This window comes from Vulpes vulpes, chromosome 4 (assembly GCF_048418805.1).
Source record: "Vulpes vulpes isolate BD-2025 chromosome 4, VulVul3, whole genome shotgun sequence".
Lineage (NCBI taxonomy): Eukaryota > Metazoa > Chordata > Mammalia > Carnivora > Canidae > Vulpes > Vulpes vulpes.
Window position 1 is genome coordinate 16,610,005 of NC_132783.1, and position 22,610 is coordinate 16,632,614.

At 35.0% G+C, this 22,610-nt stretch overlaps 1 protein-coding gene across 1 annotated transcript; it reads left to right on the plus strand.

Moving 5' to 3' along the window:
* Nucleotides 1–3,069: 3,069 nt before the first annotated feature.
* On the plus strand, nucleotides 3,070–3,417 carry LOC112933641 (small ubiquitin-related modifier 2-A-like). The gene has a single exon (XM_026016817.1). The coding sequence runs from the start codon at nucleotides 3,070–3,072 to the stop codon at nucleotides 3,415–3,417; it is 348 nt and encodes a 115-aa protein (XP_025872602.1).
* The last annotated feature ends 19,193 nt before the right edge of the window (nucleotides 3,418–22,610 follow it).

Consider the following 22,610-nt stretch of genomic DNA (forward strand, 5'->3'; position numbering starts at 1 on the left):
ATATCTAAATATTTTAAGGTTGTAAGTCAAACTAGGCCTATAGCCTAGTTCCTGTCTTTCCCCTCAAGTCCTCCCACATCAACTCTCTTATGTCCCTGAGGCTTCTGAAGTCCTGGATGCTGTCATGAACCTAACTTGATTCTATGGATGGATCTTCTGAGACAGGGTAGGTGGAAACTGAAGCTGAACCCAGGACTTCTGGGTGGTGTCTAGATCTAATAGAACCTCAAATGGGATTAACCTTGTTAGGGTCCCCAGAAATCTGGAAAAGATAATTTTCCCTCTTCAACCTCTTCTCTGACCCAGCATCTCCATGTTAAAGATCTCCCTAAACTGCACCTTGTCCTACAATTTTTAACTTTTACATTTTTCTCAGGCAGAACCCTGTCAAAAGAATAATCAACTTGACATGTTGAACAGCCATACCCCCACAAACAAAACAAAACAAAACAAATCACCAACTTAGAGGTTTTTATGGTTTAATTGATGTTGATGTTTTATATTTATGCACATTTAGTAGAGTCTTGCAGTGATACAGAGGAGGAATTCTCTAACCCCTTCTGACTCAGAGTGAACAAACAGGGGGACCTGGGTGGCTTGGTAGGTTAAGTGTAGGACTCTTGATTTTTGTCTTAGGTCATGATCCCAGAGTCATGGGATCAAGTCAGGCTCCTGCTCAGTGTGGAGTCTGCTTGTCCCTCTCCCTCCTCCCCTTCACCTCCCCCTTGCACAATTGCATAAGCATGCTCTCTCTCTCTCATAAATAAATAAATAAATAAATAAATAAATAAATAAATAAAGTGTTTAAAAATGGACAAACAAATAAATATCTTGTTGGAGAGAAACATCCTGATTATGTGATTACTGGGCCAGGATATTGGGATTTGTCAGCTTTCGACTACCAAGCATTACAGAGACAATCTATAAAATAACTTTTTCATTAAATGTTCCTTCATAATTGAAGTAAAGAATTGCTGAGAAAAACAATTTGGGTTTATAAAAGAAATCATGTTCATAATTAGTTTATTCTGGCTAAATCATTTGTGAGACTTTGTTCCAAAGAAGGATGACTAAAATGTACAGTTCTTATAAATCTTTTGCTCCTGAAATCAACTATTTGATGAGTAAAAAAGAATGTCTTCAACCATCAGCTAAATTCAGTAGCTAACATGGGCATTTGAAAAAGTTGAGAGACACTAAAGCATGGCACTTTAACATTAGAAATAGTTCTGTTTCTGTAATGTTTCTGCTCATGCTGTTATTTTCCACTGACAGGTAAGAGTGAGGTTTTGACACTCTTAATATAACATAGGGTGTTAATCTTATAATCACCCTGTCAGCACTTTCTGTCAGAGTGTTAATGGCCACCTTTCAGCCACTCAGAGGCTCTTGCCAATAAAAATAATACCGGCATCCAGCCAACCAGAAGTTATTCAGCTACTTTTTTTTCTTCATTTTTTTAAAGCAACGAATAAATTAAAAAAAAAAAAAAAAAAGTACCAGTCTTAGAGGCAGAAGTCTATCTCTGGGTCCCATTTCCTTATTTCTTCAGTCAATTCTCCACCTGGTAATAAGATTTAAACTTTTTCTCAGTCTGAATCTTTGCATTACATTTAAAAATTTTTTATTTGAGTACAGTTAAAGCACAATACTACCTTAGTTCCAGTTGTACAGCATAATGATTCAACATCTCTATATTTTATGCTATGCATTATATCTGAACTCTCCAAAGTATTTCTTAGTTTCCACATATTCAAGAAAAAGACCCATCTTAACTTAAAATGTAAAGCATACTTCCAACTAGTTGGAAAGGGATGACCACTAATATAAAATTAAAAGTCACCAAAAACCCAGAGCATTTGAAAGCAGCAACCAATAGCCATATAGATATGTTTATCACATGATTGAAGCCTGGAGAGCCAATTTCATGCAGAACTTTTAAATAAATTAAAAGAGATTATCATTATCTAAATTTTTTTTTTGTTCTGGATTTGATCCTTTACTAAATCTAATAATGGTCTGCAACTTTTGTCTCTTGGACTAATTAGCCAGCATATAAAAGATGGAGGTAAAAATGAGAGCTGACTGTGTAGGAAAGATTATCCCACCAGCTGATAAGTTTTTTTCTCTGATGTTCATTTCACTCTCTTGATTTTGCTTTCCTCCCTTACCTTCTAAAAATACTCATTTGGGTTTGAGGACTTCCATTCAGTATCAACTGCTCTCTTCCAGCTTATCTAAGTTATACCTGACACCTTGTATTTGTATATTTTAGATTAGTGCATCTTGTGTGTGTGCGGCTAAATGTGTTTGTAACATCTTTGGCAAGGAAGTAGCTCTATGATGCATAATTTCTTGTTGAAATATCAGGATTTTTAACATCACAAATACATTTTCCCAATGGAATGCCTACTCATAAATCGATGATTATCCTAACCACAAAGATCAGTATGAAAACCTAACACATCGTGAGATAAATTACTCACTTTTTATTTCACCTTAGCTGATGTGCCATTTAGATCTCTTATGTGTTGTTTTAAAAGAAGCGACAAGTATGCAATAGTGTTGAGTAGTAATGATTGAAACGAAGAGCTTTTGCAATAACTTGACTGATTTATTTCATGTTAAGGATAAATCTGTCATCCTTGTCTTTTTAGTCATAATAACTTAGATGGTGTTTTAGTTTTCCTAATGGTAGATTGCACATTGAACATATATTTCCAAGAAATAATATCTAAAGAAATTAATAATATCCCATTTTCACTGAAAACCAAGTAAAATGTATTAGGAAATTTTTCACTGGGTTTGGCTGTAAAACAGGGAAAACAATGAAGTACCAAGTCTAGAAACAATTTTATGAGTACATGGGTTACATACTTTTCTGAGGGAAATTTCCTTTCCAAAATGCTGAGTAAAACAAATAAACTAAAATTTGAAGCTAAATACTTCCAAGTTTGGTTAAAACAATGAATGATAATTTAATCAAATTTGTATTATGAGTGTGCTCGTTCAGTGAGAACCTGGTACGTCTTTTGTGAAGCTGCAGCTGAGAAGACTCTGGAGCTCTCCATGGCTGACCAAAAGCCCAAGGAAGGAGTGGAGCCTGAGAACAATGATCATATTAATTTGAAGGTGGCAGGGCAGGATGGTTCTGTGGTGCAGTTTAAGATTAAGAGGGATACACCACTTAGTAAACTAATGAAAGCCTATTGTGAACAGGATTTGTCAATGAGGCAGATCAGATTCCGATTTGATGGGCAGTCAATCAATGAAACAGACATACCTGCACAGTTGGAAATGGAGGCTAAAGATACAATTGATGTGTTCCAGCAGCAGACAGGAGGTCTACTAAAAAGGAAACCTGCTACTTTACTCCAGACCTCTGTTCCTCCAGACCAAGAAGACATTCTCAAATAGAAAGCTGTAATTTGGCTCCACCACACCCTGACTACTACAATATAGTTTTCTCTATCCTCTCACTTTCCCCTTCCCCATTCCTTTGTTGTACATAAAGTAACTGTGTATGTGCACAAGCATATTGCACTTTTTTAAAACTAAATGGCCAATGACATGTTTTGATCGATGTCAAATGGAGATGGGATGGGGGAAAATACTGCTTCTGTGAAAATACCCCCTCTCTCCATTAGTGACCTACTCAGTCTGCTCTTATCTTTATATTCCAGTAAGTTATTTTGCTCTCACTGTTTAACAAAAAAAGAATAACATAAAAATCTTTGCATACCTTGTTTGATTGGAAAATTTTCATGTTTTTCATTGATCATTGTAAAACCAAGGAGAATTTTATAACTTTTTAGTATGTAGCCTCTACATGTAGGGCAACCTGTCTTTAAGTAGGGATATATTACTCTAAAAGAAATGAATCCTAGATAGTTTTCCCTTCAAGTCAAGCTCTTGTTATTTAAATAAACTTCTTGTTTAAATTTTTTAAAAAATGTATTATGTATTAACGTTTTTCCCAGAGACAGAAATTAGGATGGGAAGAAGTCATTGAGTAGAAAAGTTAATTATAAGATAAGTTCAACTGAACTTCTCACTTTAAGCCTCTATAGTGTCTCAAAAATGTATTAAAATTTCTAAATCAGTTCTGGGACTCAGATATCTCAAATGATAGAATTTTGGTGAAATTATGGTGTATACAAATCATCTGGGTTTTTTTTTAAGGGTTTTATTTATTTGAGAAGAGAGAGAGAGAGTGAGAATGAGCCAAGGGGAGGGGCCAAGGGAGAAGTAGACTCCCCACTGAGCAGGGAGCCCAATGTGGGGATAGATCCTAGGACCTTGGGATCATGGCCTGAGACAAAGGCAGATGCTTGATGGACTGAGCCACCATGTGCCCCAATAACCTGATTTCTAAGGCATTTTTAATAGATTATTTTTAAGCAAAAGTAGATGCTAATGTAATTTTCCATTAAATCCTTCATCTGTGAAATGAGGTTGAATTAGAGCAGGATTCTCCTACTTCCTCCAGAAGAGGTTCTATTTTTATCTTCTCAAAAATCTTTGACATTCTATGAGGGAAGAGTTAGTGTTGTGGAAGTAGACATTACCTGGGAAATAAGGGATGACATTTCATTGTTGGTCACTGAGGAAGTAGGGAGTAGTCAAGATTTAGGATTAGGCTTAGTAGAAACAGATAAACCAAACTACTGGGATTGGTATGTGACAGTTTTGTTTTGTTTTTGTTTTATTGACTCATCAATCAACTCTATTAGATTTAAAGTACTATAATGTATTGTCAAACATGATCAGTGACTTGAGGACACTCTAGTAAATGATCTCACATTATATGATTTGTCTCAGACTATAATTTGTTTTATTCATCAAAGACATTTTATAACTCCATCAAGTATATACCATTTTTTTCTAAATATGTGAACAAAATTTTAGTTTTTTCTTTTGCTCTAATTTTAAATTGAGTTAGTTAAATGGTATTTTTATTTACATTTCTATTCACTATTCCAAGTGTATAATCAATAATCCAAATATTCCTATCAAAGTAGTATGCACTTAATTAAAAAATAAAGTACCCAATATTCCTTTTCTTTCTCACTGTTGCATAAGTAAGAAGTTGCATGTCACCCTCAGAATGTGGGGGATTATTTTCATGGTCTCTTATCTTTTTCTTGCTCCTAGATATTCCAGCATTCTAATATTTAATATTCACCTGAGTCAGCCTTTCCAAATAATAGGAAATATGGCATAATATTAGTTTTTTTTGGTGATGAGAGTTTTTTTAATGCATGTTAAATAATAAAAAGAAAAAATTCTAATTAATAATTAAAGGTATTATGTAGCTTTCTTTCTGTAGCTATATATTGGCAGATACAAAACAAGACAATAACAATAATGGTGAATGTATTACAGAATCATTTTGTTTGCAAGCAACAACAACAACAAAATAACTTTAGGTTGATTTTACAAAGAGTGACTCTCAGGGTGCCTGGGTGTCTCAGTGGTTAAGTGTCTAACTCTTGATTTCAGCTCAGATTGTGATCTCAGGGTCATGAGATTGAGCCCTCCATCATGTGGGCATCGAGTCTGCTTGGGTTCTCTCTCTCCCTCTATCCCTCACCCCCCCTTGTGTATTCTCTCTCTCAAAACAAAACAAAAGCAAACAAACAAAAACAACGAAGGGTGACTCCATTTGAAGAACACGTGTGTGTTCATAGGATTAGAGAGAAGGCTGAAGATGAACAGCTTCTGAACTGTCCTAGTTTAACTAGTCTTGGTAGCAAGACTTGCTTGACAAACCTCTTGGGAAATGGATGAAGTCTAACTCATTCCTTCAGCCTTACTTCCACAATGATCAGGCTTCAAAGTCCTTGGCATTGCCAGTGTAGGTAGATGCTGAAGGAATTTCCAGTGATCTGAAGTCAGCTTTTGAAGAGGAGGGCAGGCACATGAATTTCATGTTCCACTAACATGACTCTCAGTGAGGAGAGACACATCTGCAAATTATATTGTGGTATTGGGTGGCCAAAATATTAAAATACATTATAGTAATATTTATCTTTATAAGTGATACAGGATAGTTTCCCACCAGTGGCAAGGAAACTCATATAAAAATGTGATGTTTAGGTAATGAGAAGTAAAGAGGGGGAAAGAATTTACATATATATATATATATATATATATATATATATATATATTCTAAAACTAACCAAATGAAGTCTTATGTTAACATACTCTAATAACAGCAAAACATTAATGACTTAGAAGTTATAGGTCTAAGTCTCTAGGGACTGACTAAAAGAAACAGGTGTTAAGACATTTACTTAGGCTGATGACAGTTTGCTGCTAATTAAATCATTAACTGAGGATTCTGCAACACTTTGGCAGCACTCAACATGCTCAAATCAGCTTCTCACACCTAGTTTAAAGGAGAGCTCTTGCTTTCTTTTTATCATTAAATAAACTTTGGTTAATTAGCAGTTACCTTCTCAAGTTTGCCAAACATAGCTTGGCACTTAGTCTAACTAAACATGGGATAAATTAAGAACAAACTTTAAGAAAATTACTTTATGGTCTTTTATTAAATTTAGCAGATGGAAATATAAAACAACACAAAAATCAAAGCTCCAAATTTCTACAAAGACACCAAAAATCATTTTTAAAATTTGGGAATATTCGGGAAAGAAATGAAAAGAGAAATTGGGAAATTTTATGTAAACAAGGATTCAAAAAGGGGGTAGATGATGTCATTAGCTAATTTATCCTCCTACAAACAAACTTAAAAAAAATTGAAATAAGCAATAGTGAGTCCAACTGGTTTTTAGACTCCAAAATGTACCGCTGTAATATACTGTAAGCAGAGAACAAAAATTCTTCCCTCTCCCAGCTGACCAACTAAAGAAGACTTTTAAACCTCCCAGTTCTCAGAATCTAGTTTATATAATGGATCATCAGGAAATAAAACTGACCTGTTAAATCACTCATTTAAAAGTAATAGACTGAAAAAGCAACCTTTTGAGATTGGCTAATCAACTGATATGGGCTCAGAAAGAAGATTTGTACTGTAAGCCTTGGAGTGATATTAAGTATGGCCCCTGTTCTGAGAGTTTAAAACCTGGTTTGGGGAGCCAAAATGATCTTGGAGGAAACAATGAATTAAACAAGACAAAAAACAGGAGTGTAGAAAATTGAAGGTTGAAGATGCAATAGCATTTTAGAAGGTGGACAATACTAAAGCGAACATTTCCAGGTAAGGCAAAGGTAGTCATGAGTGTGATGCCTGGTAGGGACACCAGGTGAATCTGGGAACATGTGTTCTGGAGGAGATGGGTCAGAATTCCATGGTTTAATGGCTAGAACAACTTCAGTTTTGATGGACATACAAAAGATTCACTGGACCAGACCAAGAGGTCCAGAGACTGACAGAAACAGATGTTTTGGGGTTGCAAAATAGAAACCGTTGAAAAGCACACGCAAGAAATGTAGAGGTATTTGTACTTGAAGCAGTAGGACACAGCAGAATAAGTCTACAATGTAAACCAGAGAAAAGTCTGGAAGGGATTTGCAGGAAGGATATGTCTACCTCTATGTTTCTTTAACATGATAAATATGAATAGATTTAAAATAGAAGCTGAAATCAACTAATTCATAGAGACCAGAAAATGTACTGCCAAAGAAATGGAAAACCCACAGTTACATCAATGGTATGACTCAAACAAACAAAAAAAAGTATGCTTTTTTTTTTTTTTTAATAAAAGGACAGTATTTAATCAAGAAATTGAGTGGAAATGTCAGCCCCTAGTGCACTCAGGCTGCTCAGCTATAATCATTCAGGCCTTTAACCTGCAGCCTCAAGACTGCCTAGTCTGAAGCCAATTCTTTTGCACAGAGCAGGGGGTGTATTGGGATCCTCAATCTGAATGGTTAGACATCAAAGTAGCCATGTGCATTTATCACTTTTCCCTTCTCAAATCCTACTAAGTTTGCAGAGACAGAGAAGGAGAATGAAAAGGAGGGAGTAAGGGGAAGAGGAAATAATGAAAAAAGGAAATGAAAAAGGAGTGAGAGAGATACAGGAGACAGCAGAAGTGGGGTCAAACAGACCAACAGTATAAACTACTTAAGTATTTTTTGGAATATGGAAAGCACTTGGAAGGGCAATTTTCTTAGAGAAGTCACAAACTAAGTGATTGCAGAGAGGAATTTCAAAAAGAAAGGAGATTATTGTATCCTAAAGAATTCTGGGCTTAGACTTAATAAATTATCAGTGAATGCAAGATAAGGTGCAAACTTGAAAATGCAGACTATTTTGAAAAATCTGTCTGGAACAACTGCCACCCTTCCCACACACACATCTATCACATTTCCCAATGTATAGAGCTCCATGACCATTGTCCCTTCACACTTGTCTTCCCTGAAGCACACGCACACAAGCACACATGCACTTTACCTCACCTCTGATCATGACCTTAGGAGATCATGGGTCTATTATGTGGAAAAATGGTGAACCAGGAGTTTTAAAACTTAGGGGCAACAGGTATAGAGAAAAATTGTGCTGTTGTACCATAATTACAAGTGGGAAATTATGAGAAAGTCTTTAACACCAGGACCTCCATCCATCTTCTTCAACCTTTCTCTCAGATGTGAACTGCTGAGGAAAATCACTCCAGGTAGAAGAAGACCTGATCCTTCCATGGAGAAATATCAGGATTTCAGAAAAATGATGTCTAGATATTGACATTTAAAAATCTCCCAAGAGTGGTGCATGGGTAGTTCGATCAGTTGAGCATTCAATTCTTAATTTTAGCAACAGGTGAAGTTGCCATGATCTCTGGATCCTAGGATAGAGCCCAGTGTCAGGCTCTGAATTCAGTGCAAAGTCGGCTTGAGATTCTCTCTCTCTCTCCCTCTGCCTCTGCCCCTCCCACTGTTCACGCTCTCACTCTAAATAAATAAATAAAGATTTTATTTAAAATCTTTAAAAATCTCCCAAGAAAAAGTCAGTTTACTGTTTTATCATCCTATTAAAAAAAAAAGTGAGAGAGAGACCATTTTACAGCCCCCCCCCCCCCCGCCAAGATACATAGGGTCCAATCTTTTGCTGGAGCTCCCTGTTTAATATTAATGAATAGCAAAATATCATTTGAGAAAAGCCTGAAGCATTAAAGAGAGACAAAAAAAAATAAGTGGACAGAAGGGAAAAATAAAATTAAAGTAGAAAAAATAAAAATTTATGATTAATATCATCAGTTATAAAAGGACAGCTATTTCATCTATGACACACAACAGGTGAGTTGAATAGAAAACTTAAGAGATCAACAAAGAACTGTTGGAAATCAAAAATGTGATTGCTGGAAATAACATACTCTTAGAAGATGGAAGTTGGATATTCCCCAAGAATTTGAGATACTTTTCTGATGAAAGGCACATTTTTTTTTCCCCAGCCAGAGCTGTGTCTCATTATACTCTGCTTGCATTGTGGCTATTTCTGGACTCCTAAAAAGCTTGTATTTCCTAACGGTGACCAAATAACCAGTCCTTGTCTCTTTCTTCCAAAGAGTACTCTATGAATCTTATGGAAGCATTTCTGCACAAACTAGATTATGAATATCAGTGTGCCAAAAAATGCTTCTGCTATATCTCTAGGACTTGCCTACATTTTTGGACTCTGGATAAGAAATTACAAAGATAGTGTAGGAATAACCATATGGACTAAAAGTAAGTTTTTGAGATTATTTTCTTGCTGCAAATTTGAATTTTGCATATTGAAATCTTTATGGTGCTTCGATGTTTGCTTTAAATATATAAAGATTTGTAAATTAGATTGCCATCCATAACAAAATGCGATTTATGCAAGCCAAAAAAAAAGAAGAAAGAAAGAAGAAAGAAAGAAAGAAAGAAAGAAAGAAAGAAAGAAAGAAAGAAAGAAAGAAGAAAGAAAGAAAGAAAGAGAGAGAGAGAAAGAAAGAAAGAAAGAAAGAAAGAAAGAAAGAAAGAAAGAAAGAAAGAGAGAAGGACAGAGAGGTGACTCCATTCTGGCACTAAAGCAATACCATAATCTCAAATGGATTTGGTCACATATCTTCTTTTTATTTGTATTTTTAAAAATTATTTTTAGACTAATAGATTCTCTGATTCCATTACTTATCCTCTGTACTCCTGCTGGCATCTGAATTCACCTCTTCCACATTAGTTATACATCTAGCAGCTCTTATTAAATCTTGGAAGCAAAGTTACAAAAATTTTCTGAGGGATGTATTTATTCATGTTTTCCTGGAATCAGAATTGTTCATTAAGACTTGACAATAATTTCAGTTAGAATATTTGAATCTATTGAGTTCTGGAATGCCTTTTAAATATGATGATGATATAATACTGATGAATATAATCATAATTTTTTTTGTCTTTTGTTTCTTTTAAAAAAACAACTCATAGTTTTCTATTGTTCCTTGGAGGAAGTAACACATTAAATAGGGTAGAAACAAATACTTTGTGTCATTGCTGAGGATACCCATACTTGTCATGTGCTCCCCATCTGGATTTTAAAAGTTGGAATTCATAGTTAATTGCAAAAAGGATGTGTGCAAAAAAATAATTAAAGTTTATTTTCCAATGCATTCCATACACTTATAGTTCTTCCTAAAGAATGTCATTAAATGTCATTTTTAAATCTTTTTTTTAAGTAGGCTCCACACCCATCATGGAGCCCAAAGCAGGGCTTGAACTCACGACCCCAAAACCAAGACCTGAGCTGAGACCAAGAGTTGGATGCTTAAGCGACTGGGCCATCCAGACACCTCTAAATCGTTTTTAAAGCAAAAATAAAAGGACATAATCTCTATTTTCCACTCATTAGAAATTTTCAATAGAAAATTTGAAGCTGGACGAACTGTAAAATCTCAACTACCCTCCTTGGCTCCTCAACCATTTTCTATCACTTGACTTTGAAAGATTGAAACATATTAAATAATAACTGAATCATTCATCATTGTATTTTGTATTTTGTAGATTTTGTATTTTGTACTTTGTAGATTTTGTATTTTGTATTTTATAAATTGTATTTTGACCACTCTTGATCATTTTTTCTATATTAAAGCAGGCTACTTTTAAGGTCAGTTGTTTGCATGTATGAATGCCATTAGTAGAGCTCCAGCAAGAAACTAGACTAGAAGGGTATGCTTAGGACATGTTCTACTCCAAAAGCACTTTAAAAATTAAAGTTTGAAAATTGAATCAATATGTGAAACATATAAATATCTATTCTAAATATCACATGCACATTTACTTTTAGTAGAGACTATTTTTTTATTCACAAACTTTATAAAAGCAGAAGTAGGTTCATTTGGGAAACCATTAACAAAATATATAGAGAGATAAATAAACATGTATTGATATATATTGATAAATATGTACTGATTGAGTTAGTAACTTAAAAAGTTATGTAATGTTTAATTTTTTTCACAGTGAAACCTCCACATTACTCTCTGATGTAGTGCTTCAGTTGAGGGAAGGGTTTAGTATTGGGTCTTTCTTACTCTTTAAAGAATGATTGTAGCTACATTTATTGAAGACAGGATACATGTTAACTTGTGGTGTTCAATCATATCTAGTTCAATCTTCAATTTTTTTAGAAGTTTTAGTGTTTAAAATTGTTTATATAAAACTCTACCCATCAATCTGTCTTTTTTTTAAGATTTTATTTATTTATTCATGAGAGACACAGAAAGAGGCAGAGACACAGGCAGAGGGAGAAGCGGACTCCTTGCAGGGAGCCCAATACGGGACTCGATCCCCAAACTGGGATCACGCCCTGAGCCTAAGGCAGACACCAACTGCTGAGCCACCAAGGCGTCCCCAATGATACCCATGATAATGATCATGGGTCTCTTGATATGCAGTAGTTAAAATTATACCCACAATATTGTAAGTAAAATGAGACTTGAATTTTGTACAAACAAAAAGCATCATATTAGGTTTCTGATACTCTTCTTGATTATCACAAAACATAAGCTAGTATCTTCAGTAAATTGAAAAGCAAAAGTTGCAAACTATTTTGATTATTTCTCTTTAATTTCTTTTTTTGTCAATGAAATATATTTACAAATACTACAAATTGGAAATTTTGGATTGAGAAAGTTCCTAGCCTGTGTGTGTAAAGAGTCTTCTACTCCTTCCATTTCTCAGAATTATTAGTTTCTGAAGATGGTATCCATTTATTCTGTATTTCAGGAAATTTCTTTGCTCTTGGATATTGAGTACCTAGAACTTATAAATTTAATGGGCAAGGCTACCTAGGCTGAGAAAACATAGGGAAAATAGATTAAAGTTATAAAGGCATATTTAGCACAGGTCAGAGCTTGGTATTTACAATGGTTAGAGTTGGTGATTTGGTTTCATATTGATTTACTTTTTACTGACAAGGTATGATGCCTTCTTTTACTTATCAATCAAACCCAGAAAATATTATAGGCATTTCAAAAAGCAAAGGACTTAATACAGGAAATTGGATGTTTACAATATCACTGGAAGGGCTGAAACAATGGGAATCACAGACTAATTAGATTGAAGGGGGAAAGGAGTTTATGAGAACTAACCACATTATTTTCTATACTCCTTCATCTAGCCATTTAGCTCTTCAGGCAGGCCTGAAATCCCTCATGAAATAAAATAGCATATCTAAAGCAATGAGAATTTAGTCTAAAAAATAACTAACTCTTTAAAAAATTAATTTTCTAGTAATGGTACCAGAAAGAATGGTACTAAACTCTCTCTAAAGATATTTTCCTAACTATTTCCTAGATATTTCCCCCCAGATTTACTATCTGGGATATCAGGTTTATCACTGATTTAGAAATTAGTATAAATAGATAATATGTCCTTTCCTATCCTCATTAAAGTCTCCTTCATGCCAAATTTGAAGGCAGATAAGGGTTGGCCCCTAAAATATAAAGAGAAAGAATATGTTTTTTATATGGATTTTTTTAATATAGATTTTTGAGAAGCATGAGCTGTAATCCCGGCTTCAAAAATTAAAAACTATGAGATCTTCTACAGGTTACTTATCTTTCTGGACCTTTGTTTTCTTCTTTACAAAAAAGTAATTAAAATACTTGATAGGGTTGTTTTGAGAAGCAGATTAGACAATGTGTCTCAACATTAGTAAATGGTAGTATTGATGAAATGTCCTATACATCGCAGATACAATATTAATACTTCTGCCTTCTTTTGTCTATCTAAGATATTTAGGAGATTAGCAAGTTACCAAATTCATTATGGTACAAAAGAGGAAGGGATGACTGCCATAAGATATACAGAGGTGAAAGATACAATTTGGTGTGAGAAAATGCATGCAACTACTTGGTTTTTTATTATTGTGAATAAAAAGACATCACATAAAATGTACCTTCTTAGCTATTTTTAAGTGTACAGTGAAGCAGTGAGGATTGGTGCATAAATATTTATGATTTTTATATTTTCTGGGTGAATTGGTCTTTTTATAATATAATGTTCTTTACTTCTTATGATAGGTTTTGAGTTAGTCTGTTTTGCCTGAGATTGATATAACCACTGCTGTTCTCTTTCAGTTCCTATTTGCATGGAATATCTTCTTCCACTTTTCCACTTTTAGCCTATGTGTGTCCATAGATGTAAAGTGTCTCTTGTGGATAGTTGGATCCTTTTTTTTTAATCCATTCAACCAGTCTATGCCTTTTGCCTGAGGGGTTTGATCACTTTGCATTTAATTAAGGATAGGGAAAGACTACTGCCATTTTCTTCCCTTTTTTCTGCATGTTTTGGTTTGTGTCCCTCCTTCCATCTCCTACTGCCTTTCTTTGTGTTTTGTATTCATATGCATTGATTCCTTTCTCATTTCCTTATGTGTATATTCTATAGCTGTTTTATCATTATTGTGATTATATGAAACATCTTAAATTACAGTATTCTATTTTAAACTGATAAATTAATTTTAATCTCATACAAAAACTCTACTCCTTTACAGCTCCACCCCCCACTCTATATTAACAATGCTACACATTCCAACTTTATATATTATATACCTAATAACATAGACTTATAGGGTTTTTTTTAAATGTTTTTATCATTTGAATTCTATGCACCATAATTGCAACCGTACAGGTTACTACATGTATTTACCTTTACTGGAGAACCTCATATTCCCATACAGTTTCATGCTGCTGTCTATTGTTCTTTCATTTTAATTGATACTAAGTACAGTAATATTCTTATCTGTATTTTGCTGTTAACTCAGCATCTTTACGGGTGAAGAAGGGCCTCTACCTTCCTTTTTTTTTAAAAAATATTTTATTTATTTATTCATGAGAGACACACAGAGAGAAGCAGAGATATAGGCAGAGGGAGAAACAGGCTCTGTGCAGGGAGCCTGATGAAGGACTCAATCCCAGGCCCCTGGGATCATGACCTGAGCCAAAGTCAGACACTCAACCACTGAGCCACCCAGGTGCCCCGGGCCTACCTTCCTAAACTGACAACTTGCTGATTTCACTCTAAATCGGTCTTAAGACATTTTCAATCCTTTGTCACAACCCACTGGTAAGCATGAAAGCCATTTAGTAGTCCATTACTAATAACTTTAATGAGAAGAAGTAGACTAGATTTGAACAGAAAATGTTAAAGTATTTCATGTAGTAAAGGGAAGTACATTATTATTTTGTAATATTCTTTATGGCTGTGTGGATATGTGTGTGTATACATACATATAAAGTGTATTGTTTTAAAATGTATTTCTAATGATAGATGTCAAAGAAAACTTTGAAACCTACTGCCTTCAGAGATGAATAATATTTTCTGTTTTTGTTAATCTGGATTCTTTTCATTTCTTTCCAGAATTAATTGGAGCTAGTTTCTCTCTTTATCAGCTACTTTTAATCTATCTTAAGCATTGCTGCGAGGGTACTCTTTCTGGAATATGATTCTGGTTATTTATACCCTGTTTGAAATATATTAATTTCCACATTTTCTTCAACACACCCCATAAATTTGACAAATAGGACTAGTACTCCTTCTTTTTATACCCCCTTGCCAGTGGTCTCAGTGAATTTCTTTGTTTCTCCAGCATCCTCCTGCTCATGGTGCTCCAGAGTCCACCCATCTCTTCTTTCTGGAAAAAGGCAAGCTCCTTTCTGCAGTGGAGTCTTTTCACTTTACATTCCCTGCACTCTCCTTGCTTTTCCCGTGTTTATTCTCATCTTGCAGGTCTCAGGTCAGATTTTTTCACTTTCAGGGAGTTGTCAGACCCAAGGTTGTCAGATAAAGCAAATAAAAGTATAGAACATGCAGTTAAGTTTGAACTTCAGAGAAGCCAGCTAGCTTATATTTGATGTTTTGCTTAAATCTTCCATATTCCCCAGGCCCACCTCATCTCAGTCTCGGTTGTGTCCATTTGTGTCCATTATGTGCAGACTTAATTCTCCTTCTACTTAAAAATAAATTCTAGAACACTTTCCTTTATGACTGTAGGTGTGCTTCATTAACATTAACAATAATTATTCACATTTAATTTATTGGTATCTTTAACATTTAATCAATTTAATAAAATATTTAATATCGAATTATGGTGGTTCAAAATAAACCAACTAATAACAAAGCACAATTCTTATAATTTTATATAAGTCTTATAAAATCTATAATTTATAAAATGATTTTTCTGAGTAGAATTACTATTCATTCTCACATAATAATTGCTTTGTGAAAGACCATCTAGTGCATACATCACACTGCATTAAAAGTTCCATATTTGTCTTTTTTACCAGTGCATAAAGAAAGATTGGTTTCTTTTTCTTTTTCTTTGCATAATACCTGGCCAACAGTAGGTTCTCAATGAGCTCAATTTCACGACTCTAATTTAGTAGTCTTGACACCATAAGCAAAAGGGATGAATTAGAGGATAGTAGTGAAAATAGAAAAGAAAATGTAGGTGTGAGAAAAATTGCACATGAAATTAAAAACTAGGATATGGTAAAGAAAGATTTATAAAGGTCAGAAAGACACCAATAAACTTTGTTATAAGATAGTTCATTGTAATATAGGAAAGGTTAATATGGAATTATAATTAATTACACAACAATTTTAGAAGCCCATTTAATGTTATAGTAAGAAAAATAATGATGTAGGTAATATTTCTATAGATTTTAAGTGAAATGAGGCATTTATAAAACAGCATATCCAGTATCAAGATACACCACATGCATCTATAGGATACATATGAAAATATCTCAGGATAGTGAAATTCAGCAGTCTTTTTATAGACTTTTTTGTTAGCCATATTTTATAAATTTTATGTTCTATAATAAAACGTATGTTGGTTTTGGGGGAGTTTTTGCACACACAATTCATTTTAATGTTTTTTTTTTAATTCTAACAAATCAGGAAATGGGGGGTTAGGAATGATGGTGATACAAAAGGGGAAAACCATGGGATAAGAGATGGGGGCTGCCAGGGGTAGGTGGCAGTAGTGTCTCCTTCACCCACATGCCTGCTGTCATCTCCTAAATTGAGTGTCACATTCCAAAATGGATGGGTGAGTCCTCTTCCATGTCTGTGCAGCTCAAAGCAATCCTGCATATCATTGAAGTCTTGGCATCATTTTTATCTTACGGAAATGTGATGGCCAAGCTCTTGGTGCCAAACCAGACTGTTTGGGCCACCTGATACAGATGGGTGTTGGAATTCTCAGGCATGTGGTAGTTGAAGGCAATGTTCACCCACTCCCTGTCCATGCCTCAACCAAATGGGTTGGTAGCCACAAGAATTCATCACTTAAAATCTTGAAATGTATATTGTTTTATGACAAAAAAATGAATGTAATTTTAATTAATATAAATTGATTTAACAATTATTAATTTTAATAAAATTCTCAACAGAAAGCCTGTAGTGAAAGAACAGAACTGACAAGGAACAGCCAAATTTGAGGAGTGGGGAAAATAGGGGAGTCAACAAGACACGGGGCCTAATGATTTAAAGGAAAAAGACAACCACACAAACATCGTCACATATTAAACAAGAAAAAGGAGAGTTTCAGGAAAGAGGAAATATTGAAAGCTGCAAGAAAATTGAGGAAACTACAGTTGAGATCATTAATGACTTACTTGGAGTTTCTCAAATTACAGTGTTGGTCATCTCCACCCTTTCTTCAGCATTCTTGTATGTTTTGGGGTCTTGGCTAAAAGTTGTTTTCTCCATTTGGGCTCAAAATGTTTATTTGTATTTAGTAATGTCCCTTTTCATATCATAGATTTTGCAAAGTAAGACTTAATTCTCTTCCATTTTGCAACATTCAATTACAATGATCATACACACACACGTATACATACACAGATTATATATATATTTAATATTATATTACTACATTATATATTTTAATGTATATAAATTATATAAAATTTATATATATAAATTATATAAATTATATAAAACTACATCTTATATATTTGCATAACATATATTAAGATGGAATATGAATATAATAATATAATTTTAATAATATGTATATAAATGAAATATAATCTTTTATTTAAGTATCTGGTCATTTTACTATTTTACCTACTTATATGGTCTTAATAAATATTCTGAAATGTAGCCACAAATTTTACTTCTCTGTTGTTTTTGCTACAAAATTTGTGGCTGTGTCTGATCCTCTTTTTCTAAACCATTGTAATAACTCTAAAATTACCTATGTTCAGTACCACTCTAGTGAAATCCCACTGGCAGTATTTATCCATCAAAGAAATATAATTCATGCTTCATGTATCCAGTGTTTAACATTACATTTTCTATAATTCATGCTGAAACAATTTATTAAAAGAAATACAATATTGGCTGTGATTTTCCAGAACAAACTTTTCAAAAGTATCAATCATATATGCCTAACAATTGAGGGAAAGTTCACAAGCTCTAATCTATTGGACATGGGAGGGGACATGATATCTGACAGATATTTTCTTTTTTGTTTTTCTCAACAGATATTGCTGATTTAGATATTTTAATAATCCTCTTCTTTTTTCATTTTTTCATTAAAGTATATTTGACTTCCTATTCTTTATTATAATGTTGTTAACTTTTATCCACAATCGTTTTTCAGAGATTTATGTGCAATGTTGTCATTCCTTATGTTGACTAAATGGTGGATTCTGTAACTTGATACTTCTAGTTACCTCAGTGAGAATTTCTAGGGTTAATGCTTTCAGAGCTACCTAGAAATTAAGGTCTCCTATCCCTCTGGCGTCTTGAGCTCTCCTCAAGCAGGCAAAATAGGACTGAACTATCTCAACAATATTCAAAGAAATTTGTCCTTATAGAAATGGAGGAATGACTTATTCTTGGTTATTAATTCACCTCCCACTGGGCCTTCTTTCTTTTGTTGTTCAAGATTCTATGCCTCTAGTCTCTGAATCAAGTTGCACATTCCTTGGATTCTTATCACATATGCCCTCCCCCCCACCCCCCACCACCCCCAATATTTGCTGAACTAGTCCCCAGCCCTACTAGCAAGCTCCTGAGAACCCTGCCTCCTCAATGCTAATTTTCAGTTTCCTCATAAAGTGTTCTTCCTGTCTTTCTCAGGAGCTGGACAGGAACTCAAGGAGGCTGAGGCTTCCTCAGAGCTGGGCTCTAGGCTGCTAGAAGCCTTGTTAAAGTTTGGCCAAGTCTCTTAATGGAGGAGTTTGAATGGCAAGTTCATGCTGAGAGTTTTTACAGTTCTCAAACTATCCCTCAGAGATGATCAGTTTCTAGAGAGTGGTGTTCCTCATTTGTCTCTGGATTCACAAAAGGGAGAATGGTGAGAATAATGTCATCAATTTCTGTCATTCTAAGAAGGAAATCTTGGGGGGAATAGAGATTACTGCTCATCTCCAGGAATTCTCCCCAGATTATGAAACAACTGATTTCATATTCTTTTATTAAAACTGTTAAACTGAATTCTCACTAAATGTTCTATCTAGACTTTGAATGGTGAGTAAGCCTAGTGAATCAGCAGAGAGAAGGAAGCAGAGAGCCTACAAATGACCAAATTCACAAAAGGTATGCTCTGATTTTATCTGTAAACCAGGATCATAAATCTTCTAATATTTCAGTTAATTTCTTTTTGAGAAGCCATTTATCATTTGTACCTGTTATCAACTGAATTTTCCTTTAGCCTCTACTTCCCCTCAGTCTTAGTGTTAACACCCAATTCTGAAATGTTAGAAGATGCTTATCTCAGCATCATGGACTTTGCTTCCACACGTGCAGCATAGGCAATCTTTTAACCACACATTCAGTGAGTTAGAGGTCACAGGAAAAGCTGAATATACTGAGACTGTAAATTTCCTATACAATGCAGGGGATTAATTTCTCCCCTCCTCCCTTTAGCAGATGGATTTAAACTAAATCTTAACTGGAATGTTAATATGAAACAGATAAAATATGTAATAGCTCTGGCAGAAGCTGAAGAAAATGTTCAGGGTCCACTTGCTCTCAACAGTAAGCACCTCTCTCCTTCTGGAAGTCCAATACACAGCCCTGTAAATGCACAGGATTCTGTAGAGAACTTCAGAAAGGGCAGGATTAGCTGAGAGCCACCAGGTGTGATTGTGCTCATGGGCACACCACTGACACCCAGCAAAGCAGAGGTCTTCCAGTCAGTAACCTTCCTGGGCAAGTCTCAAAACTATCCAAGGTCTTCTAGCTTGAAGAGTTTCCCTTCCTTGGAATAGATCTTATGCCTGAATTTAGTGCTGGATCATTTACAGATGCTCTGCTCCATTATATTCGGTCCTTGCAAATCCTTTAATATGTGATCATTTAACATAAATGTTACATAAACATTTAAATAGCAATATAACCCTATGATAGACTCTGAAATGTCCCCCTTTTATATGAATATTGGGGCCTCTGTTTAATATACCTAATGGCTGTTATTTAACATATTTCAGGCTTCAGGAACTTTATGAACAGAACTTTCAATAGTGCTTACATTTTAAACACAATCCTATTTTAGAAGTATACAAAAATTATTTTTTAAAAAGTATCACCAAAGGATAATATAGTGAAGACATAGCTCATTATTCCGGAAAGTAAATAGATCCTACTTCAATGATCCCCAAAATCTAATTTTTAAGGATTTTCAGGAGACTGAAACTTGCTTCCCACCTGGGCAGAACAAAAATGGAGTAAAGAAGCACAACGGTGGCTAAAATAAAGATGGTAACACAAAAGCTTCCCTAGTTCCCCCTCCTCCCACAGATGCCCTGAATAGACAGCTGCACATGGAGCAATGCTCTCTGAGAGAGGTTACGAAACTAGCTGAGTGACTCCTATACATCAGACAAATGAGAAGACACCTGCATTGAAACAGGTAAGAAGAGCTAGACACACCACAAAACCCGTCACAAGGAAAGAGCCATACAAATGGCAGGGGATCCCCACCTCCCAGCTTCTCCCTGAGGGTCAATGAGTTTGGATCCCTACATCTTGTGCCCCAACTTTTAAGACTCCCACTGAAGGGAAGGGCTCCCCAAACACTCAGTCTAAAAGCCAATGGGGCTTGTGACCACTTAACCCACATGACTGTAGTAAACAAAGAAGTGATTCTTTTCTATACCTGGAAGTTTGTGCCTCTTAATCCCCTTTACCTGTAACTCATGGGGCTATAATGTATGACAGAAGGAAAACAGTCAATAATATTATGATAACTTTGTGTGGTAACAGATGCTAACTATACTTATCATGAAGATCATTTTATAATGTATAAAAATATTGGATCACTATGAGGTACACTTGAAACTAAGAGGATATTGTGTGGAAACTATACTTCAATTGAATAAGAAGGAGGAGGAGAAGGAGGAAGAAGAGGAACAAGAAGTGATTCCTAACGTCATGAGGGTTTTTGCCATGGCCATCCCCCAAGGGTCAGTGCAGACAGAACCACAAAATCACTTATCTCCTAGTCTTTCTCTGAAAGAAGTTTATCTGCATACTTTAAAAGCAGCTGCTGGAGGGCTGAGTTGCTCATTTAGCAAGCACCAGGAGCTGGCTGCATTTGCCTGGAGACGGGGAAGCCAGGAAAACACTCCTTCCTTCTCCTTCCAACCCCAGTACTTCACTTAAAGGAGTTGGAACACAAATCTGGCCCTCAGCTTTTGCAGCAGGCACATGAGGAACAGGTCCCCAGATTACCTGGCTCTAACAGCCAAAGGTGCTTACATTCCCAAATCCTATAGGAAACAAAGAAATGGTTCTTAAAAAAAAGGAAAAAAAAACTTTTGAAGTTTAAATCCAGTAAAATTAATATAGAGTGTTATAATAGTTTCAGGTCTACAATATAGTGATTCAACAATTCTATACATTATTCAGTGCTCATTGTGATAAGTATACTGTTAATTCCCTTCAACTATTTTACCCATTCCACTCCCTCCACCTCCCTTCTGGTAACCATCAGTTTGTTCTCCATAGTTAAGATCTGTCTTTTGGTTTATCTCTTTTTTTCTTCATAGTTTTCAAAGAAACAGTTCTCAATGAGAACAGGAGCAAACCCCTCACTAGCTATACACCCAGAGCCAGCATGGAGGAAGCAGGTAAAAATACCCATCTCCCAGTTTCATCCTGGAAGGGATTTAACTACATATTTTCCCAGCTGCTGATTCAAGGTCCAGCTTCTAGTCATCTTGTATCAAGCTACTGACTGCAATAGGATACTGCTGGGCATTGGTATTCCTGCAGCTACCAGAAGCCACTAAGAACAAAGAAACCTTGGACATTCATACAAGTTAGAGAGACAACTAGGAGCTCAGGCTGGGCTAGTTGATGAGATGCATCTCCTACATGAGTCCACTGTCAAAACTGAGAGAGGTGGCTGTTTTGTCTAATGTGGAGAAACTCACACAGGGAGTCAAGGCAAATTAAGAAACAGAGGAATATGGTTCAAATAGAAGAATGAGATAAATCTCCAGAAATAGATCTTAATGAAATGGAGATAGTGACTAACCTGATAGGGAGTTCACACTAATTATATAGATTATAAAGATGCTGCAGGTTACAAAAGCAATATGTGAATGAAGCGAGAATTCCAACAAACAGATACAAAATATATTCTCTCTAAATTACCCTTATTGAATCAGAACTACAATGTTCATTTCTTTTTAAAGAAGTTAAATCTGTTTTTAAGTATGCTTTGCAAGTGGTTAAGGAAAATACATGTCATTTTATTTTATGTCCACACTGTTTGCAAGTATATAGATATTCTTATATCTAAAACAAAGCTACCACACGTCACTCTTACATATCAAATATTGCTCAGAATATTTTAAAATTCTGGTAAGTTCACTGCAGTTCAAATAAAGAGGTCTAAGAGTCTTATCCAAGCAGCTGTGGTTCCTATTTGAATTTTAGCCTAGATTATTAAAACCTCAAGCCACAAAATCCCCCTAGGAAATCTTGCATAAGCATTGTTCTCATTGAAAAGGGCTGGGATCAGAAAGGAAGCAAGAGGTTCATGCTTTAGTTGGCTTTAGAACATCAAAAACCAAGTGGTCAATTCTCCTTTAGATGTGTGTTCATAACCCCATTTAAAGGCAATGGAAATTATATGTGTGGATTTGGGGAGAACATACCCCCAAGTA